The sequence below is a fragment of the Lissotriton vulgaris genome, chromosome 7 (genome assembly GCF_964263255.1).
Source record: "Lissotriton vulgaris chromosome 7, aLisVul1.2, whole genome shotgun sequence".
Classification (NCBI taxonomy): Eukaryota; Metazoa; Chordata; class Amphibia; order Caudata; family Salamandridae; genus Lissotriton; species Lissotriton vulgaris.
The window spans coordinates 1,007,890,079-1,007,906,864 of record NC_141695.1 but is presented as its reverse complement, the minus strand read 5'-3'; the positions used below and the strand labels follow the sequence as shown (position 1 = coordinate 1,007,906,864).

Sequence of the window (16,786 nt, the reverse complement as noted above, 5' to 3'; positions counted from 1 at the left end):
GGGTGAAAGAAAATATAAGTTTTATTTTTCTCTTCTACCATAGTTCATGGTAAAGTTAATAGACCTAAAATGAAAAGAAGGGTTATAAAACTCAATAACAACTGTGGACCAACCGGGTCCGACATTTGCGTCCAATACCCACGTAGATCGGCACCATAGTGTCTGCATCTTGTCTAAGGAGTCACCCTCACGAGAACCGGATCGCTGGGAAAGGCCACTGGATAAAGAGCCAGGTGCAGCTTAACAGTCAAAGGAGCCTCTCCGGGCCTCACCTCATCATCGCCATTGTCAAATAGGCAAGTGCAATCCATGGGTGAGGAGCTCACTATCTAGTCATTGCTAGCTCCCTCAGTGGGAGCTAGCAATGACTAGATAGTGAGCTCAGAGGGAGCTAGTAAAAGAGGTGATCAGTGATATGGATGCATCCATAGTTTGTAGGCGCTGAATAATATCTTGCTTTGTTTCCTAGGACCCCGACTCAGTTTGGTATTTGTCAGAGCGTCGATGTCTAACAGTGTTCCAACCAGGCCTTAGATTAGGTCTGGGAGAGGATTCAGTTGGGGAGGAGGTTTCATCCCTGTCTGCTACAGGAATATCCAAAGTTGTTTTTTTTTGCCTCTGTGAGGGATCGCAACGTGCGTTGTATAACCTCCTACTAAAAAACCATGCAAATGGGTATCCCCACTGATATTTGATATCCATGGCAGCAGTTTTTCTGTGATTAGTTTGAAATCCCTCCCACACCACAGCATGGTGGGGGAAAGGTCCTGATAAAAATGTATTGTGCGCCCCTTGAAGGCCAGGTCAGCTTTAATGCTGCCCTGAGTATCAATTCCTTTTCTGTGAACTAATGTACTCATGTCAGTTGCTGCGTTGGGCCCTGCCCAGCGCGGATGCTTCTTAGTGCACCTGGTCTAGGACAGGCAGGGGAGCATCTTCATCACCCTTGATTGATTGGAGAAAAGTCACTGTGAACACCATGATGTTGGATCCCTCCACCCCCTTTGGTACTCCTCGAATGCAAATGTTATTGTTGAGGCTGCGATTTTAAAGGTCTTCTTGTTGAGCTTGTAGATTGCTGTTCTGTTCTTCCAAAGTTGCTGCTCGCCTCCACAGTAACTTCTCTGGTGTTCTAACTGGACGTCCACTGTGAGCTTCAGGTCGTCCATCCACTCTCCTATCTTACATCACTGCTGGTATCCTTGATAAAGCTCTTATGGTCCGTTTTGAGTGAGTCGATCTCAGAGTGGATTTCCTGGAGGAATTGTGACATATAGTCCTGCGTTATAGGTACATGGGTGGGGATTGGGTCTTGCTTGTCCTGAACAGGATTGTGCCTGTACTGTTCCATCATTGCAGGTTTGTTTCATAGTGAGGTTATGGACACTTCCTTGGCAGGTTTGTTGCATGGCATAGTTCAAAGGAGGGAGAGGTCCGGGGGAAGCCAGGAGATCCTTTACCGTTCCTGAGAGGCAAAAATAGTATGTAGTCGTCGGGGAGGGAGGGGGGGGTAAGTCGCTCCTCTCTTTGCACAAGGACAACAGTGACTATGGAGGGTGCTCCCCCAAAGAGGGTGATGTTCCAGGCAGCAGGTAGGTCACAGTGGCAGTTCACAACCTCACACGATCTCGCACTGGGGCCCCAAATGTACCCCCATCCCAATAAGGGATGCACAAAGGGGGTCACACAAAACTGCTTCTTCCTGAGCAAATGAGCAAAGAGTCATCTTTATATCAGCAGTGAAGACCCCAGGCAGATGCAATCAAGGAAGAAGAGTCAAGGGCCGCACACAGTCAACGGAGCCAAGCAGTTGAAAGGAGCAGTCTGGGCAAAGGGCTAGATATCCGAATGGTCGAGACCATATGTGAAGCGAGATTCAACAGTCAGCTCCATGCTTCTAATTCGAGAAAGCCTGGCTGATGAGGGGTGAAACCTCCAAACTGGTCCCAGGATGCTTGTATCTGGTCCAGGAAGGACCTGGCGTGCCAGTTCGGGCTGGACTGTTCCCATGAGGAGCCGGGTCAAGACTGATTTGCATATGGCTGGGTCCATATTGGGGTGGCATAGTGAGCATAAGAACAATAGATTAAACCAAGATCTGTGACTGGGAGTAAGTGGTTAAATCATTTCAGTCCTCCGTCCATCACTTTGTTGTGTTTCTGTGTTTGCCCTAGGTGGCCAAGGGTATGCCCAGATGTGGGTCCCTTGCTTGCTGTGCCACTGGATTCGATCTATCCTGGCTGATGAGGGGTGAAACCCTGAAACCAGTTCCAGGATGCTTGTTTCTGGTTCCAGGGAGGACCTGGCCTGGCAGTACTTACTGGACTGTCCCCATTAGGAGCAGGATCAAGACTGATTTGCATGTGACTGGGTTTAAATTGTAGTGGCATAATGAGCAAAAGAACAATGGATTAAACACAGATCTGTGACTGGGGTTGAGTGGTTGAATGTTTCAGCTCTCCATCCATCATCTTGTTGTGCTTGCTTCAAAGATGAGGATGCAGGTCTGTCATGTGTTTTTTAACCATTTGGATTTAGGATGTGATTAACCATGTCTCTAGAACACAAATCAATAAAATTAATCAAAATATTTACTAACACTAATTTTGGACATGGCCAAAAGCATTAGTTGACCTGGTGTTGACACCAACGGTTTTGAGAGCAGAATAAGTACTCAACAGAAAGTTGTCATTTGGCAGCATCCGCTTATTAAGATTTGTCAGAAAAAGTGATCTGTGAGTGCAACGGAAAACAGTTAACTGAAGATACTTTGAAACACATTTACTTGATTGAACCATCACTGGTGTTGTGCCCAGGCCAGACTGGGAACCAAAACTGGCCCCGGTAAAGTGCTCGGCCGGCCCCCCTGTGTGTGGTTGGGGGTGCGACCGAGCTCTTTGCCAGGGCCGGTTTCCGGCCGATTTTGTTACAGGGTCGATTTTGCAGCTATGATGCATAAACGGCCCTGTAACAAAAACGGCCCCCGGGGTCCAAAACCGGCCCCCACCCTTGCGGCGCACCGGGGGATTGCCCGGTGCCCACAACGGTCAGTCCGTACCTGGTTGTGCCACTCTAGGGCTATTGAAGCATCCACAGAGGAACTAATCATGAGAGACAGCCACATCAGTCACTCCAGCCACAGCAACCCAGGTACCCTTCATCCTACTTCATCTTTTGGCAGCACCAGTTACTGTCCAGAGTATGTTTTACTTTACAAGAAGTCTCCATGGCAATCCCTTTATGACCTTTTCAGAGACTCTTGGAATCCTCTTCTGACCCCACCTGTTTGCTTCAGTAAGGGAAGACATGAATTGCATATGATTGCAACCATTTCGAAGAATCTTTTAGAAACCCAAAGAGGTAAACATTGATGTAAATTGTGGATGTAAATATGCTATGCATACGTTTCTGAATTTTCGGACATTTTAAAAATCAAGGTATCGTCACTCGTAGATCTCTTTGCTTGCCAAGGAAAATATTGATACTATACTATCATCTGCTTCCCTCCCAGTGACTGTCTCACATTTACACAACATGCCATTATGGAAAGAAATAACACTGCTGATTTGTGTTTTTTCCATTTGATCAATGCTCGGTACCTGTTCTGCAACATGCTCATTGCCATCCAGTCCGATGGGTACACATTCTTCCCAATGAGATCTTTGAACATTATGAATGTTTCCATCAAAAAGTCCTGCAAAATATAATGGTTTGCATATTATTAAAGTAAAATATACAAAGTGGTAAGGAAAGCGGGTCACAAGGTATACGTTGTCTTACTCTTACCTCTCTCAGATCAATGCACTAACCCTAAAGGCATCAAACTTTAACCTCCCTGTAATTTGTGTCTCACACACGTCAGACATCTACTCGTAAGACACCACCATGTCGAGCCATAATACTTGTAAACGTAGCACCGGGTCATGCCTTTCACGGTTGATACACTTGGCTCTGAGACCAAAGAACTACAAAGGCTGAACATTAGTGAAACATGCTTTATTCACCGAAACCATAGACATCTGAATATCAACAGTCTGAATTTAGGAGTTGCATATTTTTTCTACAGTTTTGCGCGCTCTAAATTAAAAGAGTCCACGTGCAATTTTGTTTTGCCAAAATCACAATCATAAGTATTCACTCTCTGATCCCTTTCTTTTCTGTCTGGTTTCTCCTTTGTTTGTATTACGTTTTGTATGCTACATATTAATATCTAATAATGTTTTTTCCATGCAAATAGTATTTTAAAATATGTGGTATATGTAGATCATATTTGTATGCTTTAGAATTATCCCTTAACTGCCTCTTACTTAATTATCTGGTGAACAATTCTCCTGACTGTCGTTGACAACGACACAGGCTTTATAGATTCCCTTAAAACTAGTCACATGGCTCAATTTCCTAACCCAAGTAATGAAAATCATAGGGGATTTACCTAAAAAAGGCATGAAGAATGGCAAAATCCAACAACACCATAGATTCTAATAAAACAGAATCTTGCAGCCTCAAAGCATCGCATCAGCACACTCGCTAATCACTGTTTAACCCTCTGGCATTATATCGTAACCCAAATATAAATACCACCCACGCCCTCAAACCGCTGCAGCAATACTACTAGTACACACAAACTGTGAAACATAAAATACAGCAAAATACAGCAATCCTGGCTTAGGACCTCCAGCCAATATTTTAGCGGGTTTAAACAATATTGATATCCTCCTTTGATTTTTAATGTGGATATCAAGTGTCATTAAGGCTCCGTGGACCTTCTAGAATGAAACATCAGAAGAGAAGGCTAAAATAAACCTATTTTGATTAAAACATATTATAGTCTTACAAACAGTGTAGGGCTACGAACTGCAGTCCTCATGGAATGAAACTACGTTATCTACAGGATACATGGCAGAGTCAAAACCTTACAACACAAATAACTTCCTAAGACTTGAGGAAGTTAAAAAACCATACATATAGACGCATACTAATAATTTGTAAGTGTAGGCGTGGCCTACTAGGCATGAAGGGTATCAGTAATAGCGATTTCGCACTCTATCTCTTAAAAAATGTGCGTCCCGGGCTCACTTTGTCACTGGATTCAGGCTAGCCTGGCTGATGAGGGGTGATGCTCCAAAACCGCTCATAGGATGCTTCTTTCTGATCTAGGTGTGATACCGGGCTTCGCAGTTCGGGCTGGACTGTTCCCATGAGGCACAGGGTTAAGACTGACTTGCATATGGCTGGGTCTCACATTTTATATAAATCTTTGCTGAACATTTGAACCTGAGGATATAAACATGGCTTGTCAAGAACCACATTTGCTTTCCGTTTTCTAGCACCGACCAAGACAACACTTGCCAGTCTTCACAAGAGCAATGCCGGAGATAGCAAGGGTAAACTAGTGGTTGTAGATACCCCCTCTGATGAATGAAAGTTATGAATATAAGTAATGGAAAACTGATTTTGTGGATTTGTTCATTTGGAGCCTATAAAAGAGCTGTTAAGCAGCACTCTCAGATTACTATTTTTTTTACTTTTTGTACTCAGTTTAACATGCTATACAATAAGAATACAAATAAGTTGTTACTCAATGTTAATACATTGCAGTTCATCTCACTGGTAAGAGATGTGTGTTTGAAAACAAATCAATAGACTGTAAGGACCTCAAAGAATTTGCTGGTGCTGGCTTTTTACTTGTTTCAGGTGCACTACAACACTGTCCTGTAGGGCACAGTGGTGATGTTGCTGTCAAGAACTTGAACAAGTAGGCAAAAAGTATATGGGTATTTTTGCAACATGAGATAGGCAGGTTGTAAGACAGTACATGTGTTTGCATCTATAGATAGGATGGAGCAAGCACTTGTCTTTGTGTTGGATAGTTGTCCAATTGTAGTTGTCCATGTTTAGCCATGCACTACATCATTCCTTGGGCACAGGAGTTGAATGGTGCTAATCTATGTTATAAGTCATTCTTTATTGGATTGTTATCATTTCGATTTGTCCATTTCAAAGAATAACAGGTAAAGTAATATTAAATGTATTTATAAAGCCCTTTCAACCCCTGGCAAGGCTTTGAAGTGCTTTTTCGGGGAGTAGCACGCTACTCAGGAACCCAAGACTAGTAGTTAGTAGGTTAGTACAATTACATTTTTATTTTGCATCAGTTGAGTTTGTGCCCTTGATTTCGTGTTTGTTTTGCAGAGTTTATAGTTGGGATAGAATGATGGAAATAGATATGAAACAGGGTAGGGTTTGTAGTGTGATAGAATGATGGGGATGGAACTGAAAATGGGAAGTAGTATGTTTTTGCGAATAGTGGCCGTGTGTGCCTGTTTATTTGGGTGGCATGGCTAAAAAGGAGGGGTGAAAGATTCAGAGGGATGTTTGGAGAGTTATTTGTGAGTCCAGTGTAGTGCGAAAGGTTTTGGATGAGACAGAGGGAGGAGAGATGGGAAGGACAGAAGGGATTTTCTTTTTTAGCATAAATCGTAAATGATTTATGCAAACATATATTTAAGTGATGCTTGGTAAAGTTATGTCTGCTTAAATACTAAATAGAAGCTTTTGCTCGGTTGAAATAATATATATTTTCCAAAATTGAAAAGTGTGCGTTCGAGACAGAAATGTGTACATTTTCAGAAGCCATACTATGCTGATGTTTAGAAATAAATATCTTGATTTCCAAAATATATTTGTAGCTGATATATGAAATCATGAGGCTTTGGGGAAACATGACCAAAATTATTACCTTGGTGCCAGAGACATTGCAGATATAGCTCTCCTACTATATACTGATGCATACCGAATTGATAAAGCTATTTTCACATTACTGATAGCAACCTTGCCTGATACACTGAGGTGATCACTGCTGGTAATCTTACTTGATGTGGCCACTAATGTGTCTTATCTGATGTGGTCACTATTACTAAACTTATATTAGTATCTTGGTATAGTATTCATATTCAAGTAGCTCTTATTACAAGAAAGCTTGGAGACCCCTGTTCTAAAGTAACAAACTATGATCCGGGGCAAGCCTTCCCAGTAATTCTTCAACATGTATTCATTGTGTTGCCCCTTTTTATGATATGGCATGGTGACGCTTGGTAACACTTGGCAGATGGTGAGAAGCGGAAGAAGGAACAATGGGTAAGCAAGAGGAGTGAGTAATTCACTATATAGTCTGCATTAGTGAAAAAATGACTTATCACATCCAACGGAATGAGGAATGGGTAATAACAAATGTAAAAGTTTAAATGTGAGTAGGATGTCATCAGTATAAAGAACCTCTTCCAGTTTTTCAGCTGGAGTGTGTAGCCATTTATTTAACTTTATCTGGTATATAGGTGCAGCTTGGGGTTGCAGGGCAGTGAGCAATAGAAATTGGGATAGTGAAGGTGAAGGCGAAGATGCTAAATTCAATGTCTCCACATTTCACCTTGGCCATGGTGTTTGAGTAGAACTGCCTTGTCTTTGATATAAAGTCGCCAACCAGTTATGCTCTTTTCCAGTGTTTGGAACAGGTAGCCCGATTCATTCCTGTCAAATGTCTTCTCAACGTCTGTGAAGAGGGCCGTACTGGGGAGTCTTAGTAGCCATAGTAGATGTGCCAAAGTTTGGAAGTGGTTTCTTGACAAATGTATTGTGAGAAACCCTGCTTGTGGATGGGATCAATCTTTAAAATCCTTTTGCCTACGACTTTTGCAAACATTTTCATGTCAACATCAATGAGTGAGATGGAATGGCAGCTGGAGCAAAGTAAGTTATTCTTTCCTGGATTACAGATGACTAAAATCCGAGCCTGTAAGAAAGCGGATTATTTGGGGGGGTGGACAGTCACTCACCTCAAGGAATAAGAGCACTAACTTGTCACAGTGAACCTCAAAAGTCACTAAATGAATCTGTATTCAACTCCCTGGTAGCTATGCCACAGAGCAGACACAATTAGTAGGACAAGAGTAAAGTATTTATGGAGCTCTAAAACAGTAATAAAGTCAAAACACCAAACAGCAAAATCCCAAGACCAATTTGAATAATAGAGTGAAATTGAATAAAAAGAATGAAACCAAAATTACAAAGATTCAATAACGGGAATAGTGCCCACGATAATCTATGAAAGCAGTAGATTGGTAACTAGGGATGACATCAGGCTGACCACAGTGGATCATGGGTAGAATACACCAAGCTATTTGTCCCAGTCAATTATTTTACCTTCTGACTTAGGCTTTTTAATGGAGCTCAAAACACGCCAGCAAGGCAAGCCTGAATCTGTATCCAATGAACTTGCATTAAAGTCAGACACTTTAGCCACATGGTCCTTCTGACACTCTGGAGGTCTTTGAATGCCCAACTTTACAGGGGTACTGGAGCATCTTATCTGGGTAATGATGAGGCTTCCAGGACGTCAGGGTCAGCAACTGTGGGCCAGAATTTTCTCCAGCAGAAGCTTCTGGCAGGGTCCAGTCTAGGTCCAGTTGATACTGAGCAACAGGATAAAGGCCTCTTGGAGCATGTTGTGTCACTGCAGCCAATCAGGAGCCACACTGGAGGTAAAAGAAGAAGTAGGTCCAGTCCTGCAGGCCTCATTTCAGGTTAGAGAAAGCAGCAGAGTTCCTCTTCTGAACTTCTGCAAGTCCAGTAAGTGTTCTGAGTTGAGTTCATTGGGGTATTACAGTTATGGTTTGCAATCTGCCATAGTGTTGGAGCAAAGTAAGTTATTCTTTCCTGGATTACAGATGACTAAAATCAGAGCCTGTAACCAATGGGGTAAAAGTTCACACAGGTATCCCTACCCACATTTTCAGTAGTTCCTGTTTTCCCTAATGCAAACAATCCCACTGTCCACTTTGCTCATAAAATCCAAAATGAGAGAACCCTTTCTCTCTTGTGCAGTCTTTGTGTCCACCGAGAGGTGTGGCCAGTGAGATGAGCAGACCCCTTCTCTGTGTCCACTTGCTTGGGAACCAAGACTTTTCACTCCCAGGTTTCTCTTGGTACTAAACTATGAGTGGGTATGCTTCATCCCTGTTCCTTTCAAGTTAATGAAGTTCCTGTAACGTCCTCAGAGGTCATTCCTGAGCTGATAGGGATCACATGCCCCACACCCAATAATGTCAACCATTGACTGGGCAGCTGCTGGCAGGTACATACAAATTAGCCTCCTGGAGATCCAGGCAGGAAAAATACATCTTTCTAACAGTTATGTTTTATAAATATGTTTACAAATCTAACTTCAATAATGAATTGGATGTGAAATATGAAAAATATCTTTTGAATGACTATTCTAGTCATTTCCATTCAAATGTTACAGATTAAAGTTTCTATTCTGTATGTTGACATTTTCTAGGATCCATCTACAGCTGTGCCATAGCTTTTGGGCCCCAGACAGTGGAGGATCATGTCAACTTTATTTTCGCACATTCTACTTTTGAATATCAGGCACCCTACCTTCTGGTTAACAACGTGTACTTAGGAGTGACTCATTAATATTTAAAAGCACTGTGTCCTGCATGTCAAAATGGCTTCTTTTGCCAAGCTTAACAGGCAATTTTAAGGCGGCTGAAGTCAGGCTATACATAGTAAGCCTGAAGCCATATTTTACAGGCCAAAATGGTGGATGGCACAATAAGTGCTCCTGTCAACAAGAGGTATATAACTTCCAGGCTGTGGGTGAATTTTCTACATATTATACTAGGAACATGAAGGTATGTTAGATATGTCAGTCAGGGATAAGCCAATTTATACATGTTTAAAGATGGAGCACAGGCACTTTACTGCTGCTTTCAGAGGTAAATTGTGCAGAGCTCTTAGTTTAGCAAAAACAGGGTCCAGAAAAAGGAAAACCTCTGGGCTAACCATACAGAACAAGGGTATTTGCTACAGAGCCTTATTTGATATGCATGATAGATTCCTGGTGTTTTTTGCTTCTCTATATACTTCATAGAAGATTAACATAATTTATGTTTTGTTGATTCTTAAAGCATTCTCTAGAAAAATCATCTTCCACTATATTTTGTTGTAAGATAGATTAGTGATTGCGGAAACTATTTCAGTTTATGATATTTCTGCCCTCATTTGTCAGTTTAGGTAGTTTTATTTGAAAGAGAAATTGTCCTTTAATAAGATTGGTGCCATGTTTCTCAGGCTTGTTCAATGCCTTGTAAAAGGGGAACCAATACATCCATGAAAGCCTGGGGGGCCATCTGTGTAAGTATGGAACACAGAAAACTCAGTCCAATGCTATCCAACAGTCTTACTGGCACATCCTGGCTGCTATGATATCAACTTTACAATTATTCTTTCCCCCAGTATGTGGAGCAATCTACCGGCTGCAAACACAACCTTGCCGGACCAGTCAAACAAGGAAATCAAATGTGGATATCAGCTGTCCTATATCTTAAAGCGATAGTGCCAAACATAACAATGATTTTGACATGGAAACACACAATATACCTTTCCACTTCATCTCCACCACCAGTTCATTTGCAAACAGGTACCAACATCACAGCGAAATTTGTCCCACACTTTTGTTTAACTACAGCATAATGTGTTTCTTCAATCTCCACTGCCTTGTCCACACACAATAAACACATCACTACATCATCATTTATACACCTCCCACGTCCTAAACACGGCGTCATAGACATAGTGAACACACTTTGTCAAGCGTTTAGATACAAAGATACATTGAAATTATATCAAATTTTTACTAACTTATTTTTCTCTCATTTTCCTCTTTTTCTGGTTTGACCATTATTTTCATTAACTACTTCTTTTTTCAGAGCTCATAAAGTTCTTAAAGTGCTAGTGCTCAATGAGATACTCAGTTGTCATCTTTGTTTACTACTTGTATCTCAGTGAATTAGAATATTAAAGTGCTCAGCCAAGTTTATTATTGTGCAAATATGTAAAGAATACAGTACAGGGATCAATTATATAAATAACTATAATCACACCTCTACAGACACAATAAGAAAAAATATTACTAAAGGTAAGCTTTTACTCCAGCCACTTCATCAATAGTTAAAATCAACTGACTATGAGTTGAGACGAGGCACTAATGCTAATGCATTCACTGCTAGATAAATAAATATACATCTCCAATAAACTGTGTGGATTTAAAGGAATTCTACAGGGTCAGTGGTCTCAAGTTGGTTCATATTTTACCCTCCCTCCATAACACTTGATTTGCTTCAATTGATGGCCAATTGATGGCCTTGCTCAACATAACATTACCTCTTGAATGCTAACCCTGTAGTTGGCTTATTAAAGGCTTGACCGTAAGTCCAATAAATCTTTTTTACCTTATTTCTAATTTTGTTGTGATCCATTACCTATACTCCTATTATCATTCTACGTTCATTTTTGTCGCCTACCTTCAAGTTTGTTTCTTTTTTTAAAAACCTTTCCACTTTACTATATTAGTAGTGCCTTAACATATTTAAAAATGTTCTGCTCAAAATATTATGCATTTGAACTTACCACAAGATCTTCACTTGTCTGAAATGTATCAATGTAGAAAGAATAATGCTGGTCATCCATTTGGTTTAAAATAGCTGTCATACATGCCACAAATTGACTCTGCAGTAAAAGAAAACCAAATAAATTAGAATCATATTTGTAGGAATAGAATAATCAAAGATTAGTCTATGTTTGATAATAAGTTTACATGTAACGGCATGCCGTTCTCATGATAATAGCGCACTGTTGCATTCTAAATGACAATATGTGTTGCACATTACCTCTGTTCCAAAAAAAACAAAATCTAATCAAAATGGTATATTGTAGAGAACAGCTAGAGTGCAGATGCACACTTTTATTATGGGGTACAGAATAAACAGTCAATACCATAAGCTATCAAATCATGGTGTAAGAAATGGAATTGATAAGCTATGAGGAAACAAGGTCACATTCATTATACGAGCTGTGGCTGAACTCCTATGAAGCCAAAACAATCAGATTCCTATGAGAAATCTCAAGGTTACCTAGCGTAATTTGGCACAGAAAGCACAACCTTCCTCTGAGAAAATTGTATGCTGGTAATGTGTAAGATCAAGGCGCATAACATAATAGTTGATAGTTGAATGAACCGACAATCCAAAACAAACTTACTTAAAAATATGCAAAAGCATTCAAATATATTAAGAATTAATATGACACAAAACTTAAGGAGTCCTCTGTTTTTTAATGTCTACCTAGCCCCGCTGGCGAAGGTGGTGGAGGCATGCGGAGTCAGAGTGGTCTCTTATGCTGATGATACACAGCTGATATTTTCTTTTAGAGACCACTCTGACTCCAGCCTTTCCTGTTTCCGCCACTGTCTTGGCGAAATCTGCTCTTGGATGTCCTCGAACCACCTGCGACTTAACACAGACAAGACAGAGGTCTTGTTCTTTAATCAAAAAATGACCATTCCACCTTCATTATGGTGGCCTACGGTACTCAATCCCCCCCCTACCCCGGTTCACTCTGCCCGCAATCTGGGGTTTATATTTGATGATACACTCTCCTGTGGCCCTCAAATTAATAAGGTTACTGCGGCCTGCTATGGTAAACTAAAAATGATGAGAAAGATCTTTCCATTTTTGCCTAAGGAGGCACGCAGAACAGTAACTCAGGCATTAATCACCTCCCATCTGGATTATGCCAACAGCTTGTATGCTGGGGCCCCTCTATATCAAATTGAACGCTTACAAGTAGTTCAAAATGCTGCTGCAAGACTGATTGGCAATATTCCATATAGACACCCCATATCAGCGTTTCGCAAAGAACTCCATTGGCTTCCCATAGCCAACCGCATTAAATTCAAAACGCTCACTCTTGCTTTTCGAGCTCTGAACGGAACTGGCCCAGATTATTTAAAAAAGAGATTGAGATTGTCCCACTCAATCAGAGACCTCCGCTCTAACAACCTTCGTCTCATGCAGGTGCCAAGATTCCGGCGCACAAGAACTGGTGATCGAGCCTTTGCTGTTCTTGCTGCCAAACATTGGAACTGCCTACCGATCGATCTCAGATTTGCCCCATCCGAAGCTCTGTTTCGCAGTCGCCTGAAAACCTGGTTATTCTCATCTATCTAGATTGCTCTTTCCTTTCCTGCTGACAGATCTAGCGCCGGGACACCCCCATTGGGGGTAGCCGCGCGCTTTACAAAATTCGTAAATAAATAAATAAATAAATAAATAAGGAAATCAAAAAACCTTTCAACACAAAAACAATGGAAGTTAAACAAAAAAATAACGTAAGTCAACAGTCTGTGGTTTATCATGATCAAACACGTTCCAAGGCTGACTGTTGAAGGAACATAATGAGATACAAGCTGTTGGGTTACCCCAGACAAAAGTAATAAAAGACTGAAGCGTGGCACCCTTTGTGGACAATAATTAACAGAGCAAAGCGGGCAAGGGTTGGGGATTTGTCCAAGGAAACAAAATTACCTTTGAACATAGCAATTTTTTGCAGGTTGAAAATCTTCAGTGGGATAGGGATAGAAGTTGCAACAAAAATGGACTGCATGAAGGTAAATATTTTTGTTCCACCGGCAAACAGTAGCTTGAAGCTTAGCAGTCAAAATCTTAATGAGGGACAAGTCACAAAAATGTGGCCAACAACATTGTTGGTCTTTGAAACCCCTTTGGCACCTTGTCCCACTCATCTAAAATAAACATAACAACTTTCAGAAAGCGTTTGGCTAGGTGTTCACTTATAAATCCTTGCACTCCAAAGGTATACATACTTTTGTATAGTTTTGCCTCCTTTACATATAGACAGTCACAGAAGTGATGATAAGAGACTGAATCGTAACAGTTGGACCCTTCGTCTTTGGCTGCGTAATACCTAAATTGGCATAATGAAGTTTTAGGGATCAGAGACGTCTCAATGGAGTATTTGATCAAGAAGAAGAATGCATCTGCCTTCAGACTGGAAATTTCCATTGCAGTAATGCAAATAATTCCCAAACATATGCCTTCATGTTATTTGAGGGCTTTCCTTTACCAAAACGTCTATGATATGGTTAGAGTGTTTATCTGTAGCCTCCTTTATTTCTATCACTGGACTGGGAAAAAGAACATGTCTTAATTTTACCTTCAGCTATTTTCAAAAGGAATAGATAGTCCCATCAAGAGAATTATGTGCTTTAAGTTAGATATGTGAAATACTTACTGTATGTAATAATATAAACTACAAAATTTGCTCTACAGATATCTTTCAGGGCAAGATAACAGCAAAAAGATTTGGTTGCCCTATGGGACTTTAGGATCTATCCTCTGCCACATTTGAGGTATACAGCGCACATCCTTTAAATCTAACAACAATATAAGGCATTGATAGAAACCTTAACCAACGAGCTTCAACGTTTGGAAATATTTAAGTATGTGCCACTTGTGCTGTTTAAAGTAACATTAGGATGCTCGTGGGTATTTATACTTCGTAAATGCGCCAATTAATTTTCCTATGTTTAATCTATGTGCATTCACCATTGCTTTTGAGTGTCAATACTAAACACGAATATTCATGAATAATTAGACCAGTATCATGGGGCTCTGCAAACATTCACATGAAGGTACTTTGGGTGTGAAACAAAAAAGTGCATTGATAATGGAAGAAAGTTGGGTTTAAGTTTTATGTTTGAGGCACCAGTGCTTACTCTCAATGGGAGCTCTATTTAAAACAAGGTCCCAAAGATATTATCCCTTCACTGCTGCAATGTACTATTAAAGTGATGTACAAAAGCACAGGAATCATCTAGGTACATTAAATATTTCATGTTCTTTCTGTCATATTGTGTGGCTTTTCCATGGAAGAATCAATGGGTGTGGAAGAGGAGAAAATGACTTAGGCATTGAAAGAGTCTGTTGGTCTTGGCCCTTTTTGGCAGGTTCACCCCTAAACTTTTTGCCTTTTTTGTGATCTGGTGTTGGTGATTTTATGCCTCTGGACACTTTAGCACTGTGGTCCAGTGTAAAGTGCCTGCGCTCTCTGTGTACGTGTGGTGAGATTGGCCTGCCCTCCCATGGAAATGCATTGGGGATGAGTGTGTCCGTGGTAATTGAGGAGCGGTAGGGGCGAGTTTAGTATGTATGAACTTGTGAAAATAAATGCTGCGCAATGGTGTGCGCAGATTTATGATGGCTGGTGGAGAAATGCCACTTTTAGAAGTTGGCATTTCTGTGTGCTATGTGTCTGCCGGTCTGATGTGAATTGCATGTCTGGCTTGTGAGTGACAGGGGCTGAGAGGTGTGTGAGGCTCCAGGAGGAGGAGGGTGAGTCAGCGCTAGGCTGAATTGGACAACTGGGCTAAGAGTCTTGGGAGGGGTAATCCCCTGACTCTGAATAGGATGGTGCCTTCTCTAGGGAATGCTGGCTCCGCCTCCCTGTGGTGTGTCTAATGATGAGCCCCCTTCTAACAATGGGGAAGAGGAGCCCTGTCAACAGAGTGCTCCAATTCCCCTCTGAACCAGACTCTGCTGGTTCCCCAAGCCCTGTGCTGGCGCAGACAAAGGGAAAAGGTGTATAAATGCTGGGACTGTGACCCAATGTTTAGTGTGCGTTGCTGGACTTGTGAGGGGCTTGATGCTGCTGGGGCCCAGGAGGAACTGCCATGGGGGCTTACCTCCCTGCTGTAGGACATGTTTGCTGGCCTCCAAGGGCCCAGATATGCCCCATAGACCTGGAAGAACTTTTCTACTTGAACCTTTTGTTTTTCTTGAGATCCAGGACCTTGGCTTGCTCCTAGCGACTCATGAGCGTTCTGGTTTTTAATCCCCAGTAGAGAGGAGCGCGTGCGCTATGCAGAGCTAAGCTGCGATCATTTCTGAGGAAATTCCTACCTGGGGATTCCCCCACAGTGCGCGGGAAGAGCAGGCGTCCACCCCGCATTTTGCCTGTACTGCGCGGGAGCATACCCTGTTTTATGCATTTTTAAAAGAGCGGGTGCCCACCCCGCGATTTGCCGTGTTCGGCGGGTGCCCACCCCACTTATAACACCGACGAGGGGGAGCCCACCCCGCTTTTTTCTTATTTTGATGGCGGGTGCCCAGTGGAAGGGGTAGCGGTAAGTGGGACAACATCTTCCCTGCAGTGGCAGCTGCCCTGGATGGTAGTGGGCAGCTGCCTGGAGTAAGCATGGGTGCAAAATCCGTTCCGCTCGCGGTTTTTGCGGATTTTCGGCAAATTCGCAATCCGCGAACTCCCGCGAATTTGCAGAAAATCCGCGAATCCGCGAACAGAACAGATCCGGGGGGCAAAAGTTCAAGCTTCAAGCTTGTAACTATTTTAATATGGCGCCGGAAAGCTGACAGCGCCATTCTGAAATAGTTACTAAGTTAGCTTCAACAGGAAGCACTAATAGAAGCAGGTGCTTGAGTTTAACTGAATTCGAGCACCTGCTTTATTTTCTCTATTAGTGCTTCCTGATGAAGCTAACTTAGTAACTATTTTAGAATGGCGCTGGCAGCTTGCCGGCGCCATTCTAAAATAAAACAGGAGAGGGGCAGAGGGCAGAAGGGCACAAAGACGAGTGGGGCAGAGGGTAGAATGGCACAAAAACGAGTGGGGCAGAGGGCGGAAGGGCACAACAATGAGCGGTCTCGCAAAAAAAACCAGCGAACACGCAAAGCGCCCTGCGAACACGCAAATCGCCCCGCAAACACGCCCAAAAACAAAAATTCGCACAAATTCGGAAATTTTGCGGATCGCGAGTTCGCGAATTCGCAAATCCGCAAATTCGCGAACTGCGAATTCGCAAAATTTGCCTATGCTTAGCCTGGAGCCAATCCCTGCCCCAGAGCCATTCTTA

The 16,786-nt window shown here is 42.0% G+C and overlaps 1 protein-coding gene across 1 annotated transcript in view; it reads right to left on the bottom strand.

The window, feature by feature from the left end:
- Positions 1-16,786, bottom strand: part of DOCK2 (dedicator of cytokinesis 2) — a 2,333,210-nt gene that overhangs the window by 617,999 nt on the left and 1,698,425 nt on the right. The window contains exons 28-29 of the mRNA XM_086931425.1: positions 11,470-11,568; positions 3,600-3,694 (exon numbers count right to left, since the gene is read on the bottom strand). Of these exons, the coding sequence (XP_086787551.1) occupies positions 3,600-3,694; positions 11,470-11,568 (194 nt within the window). The remainder of the gene's footprint in view (positions 1-3,599; positions 3,695-11,469; positions 11,569-16,786) is intronic.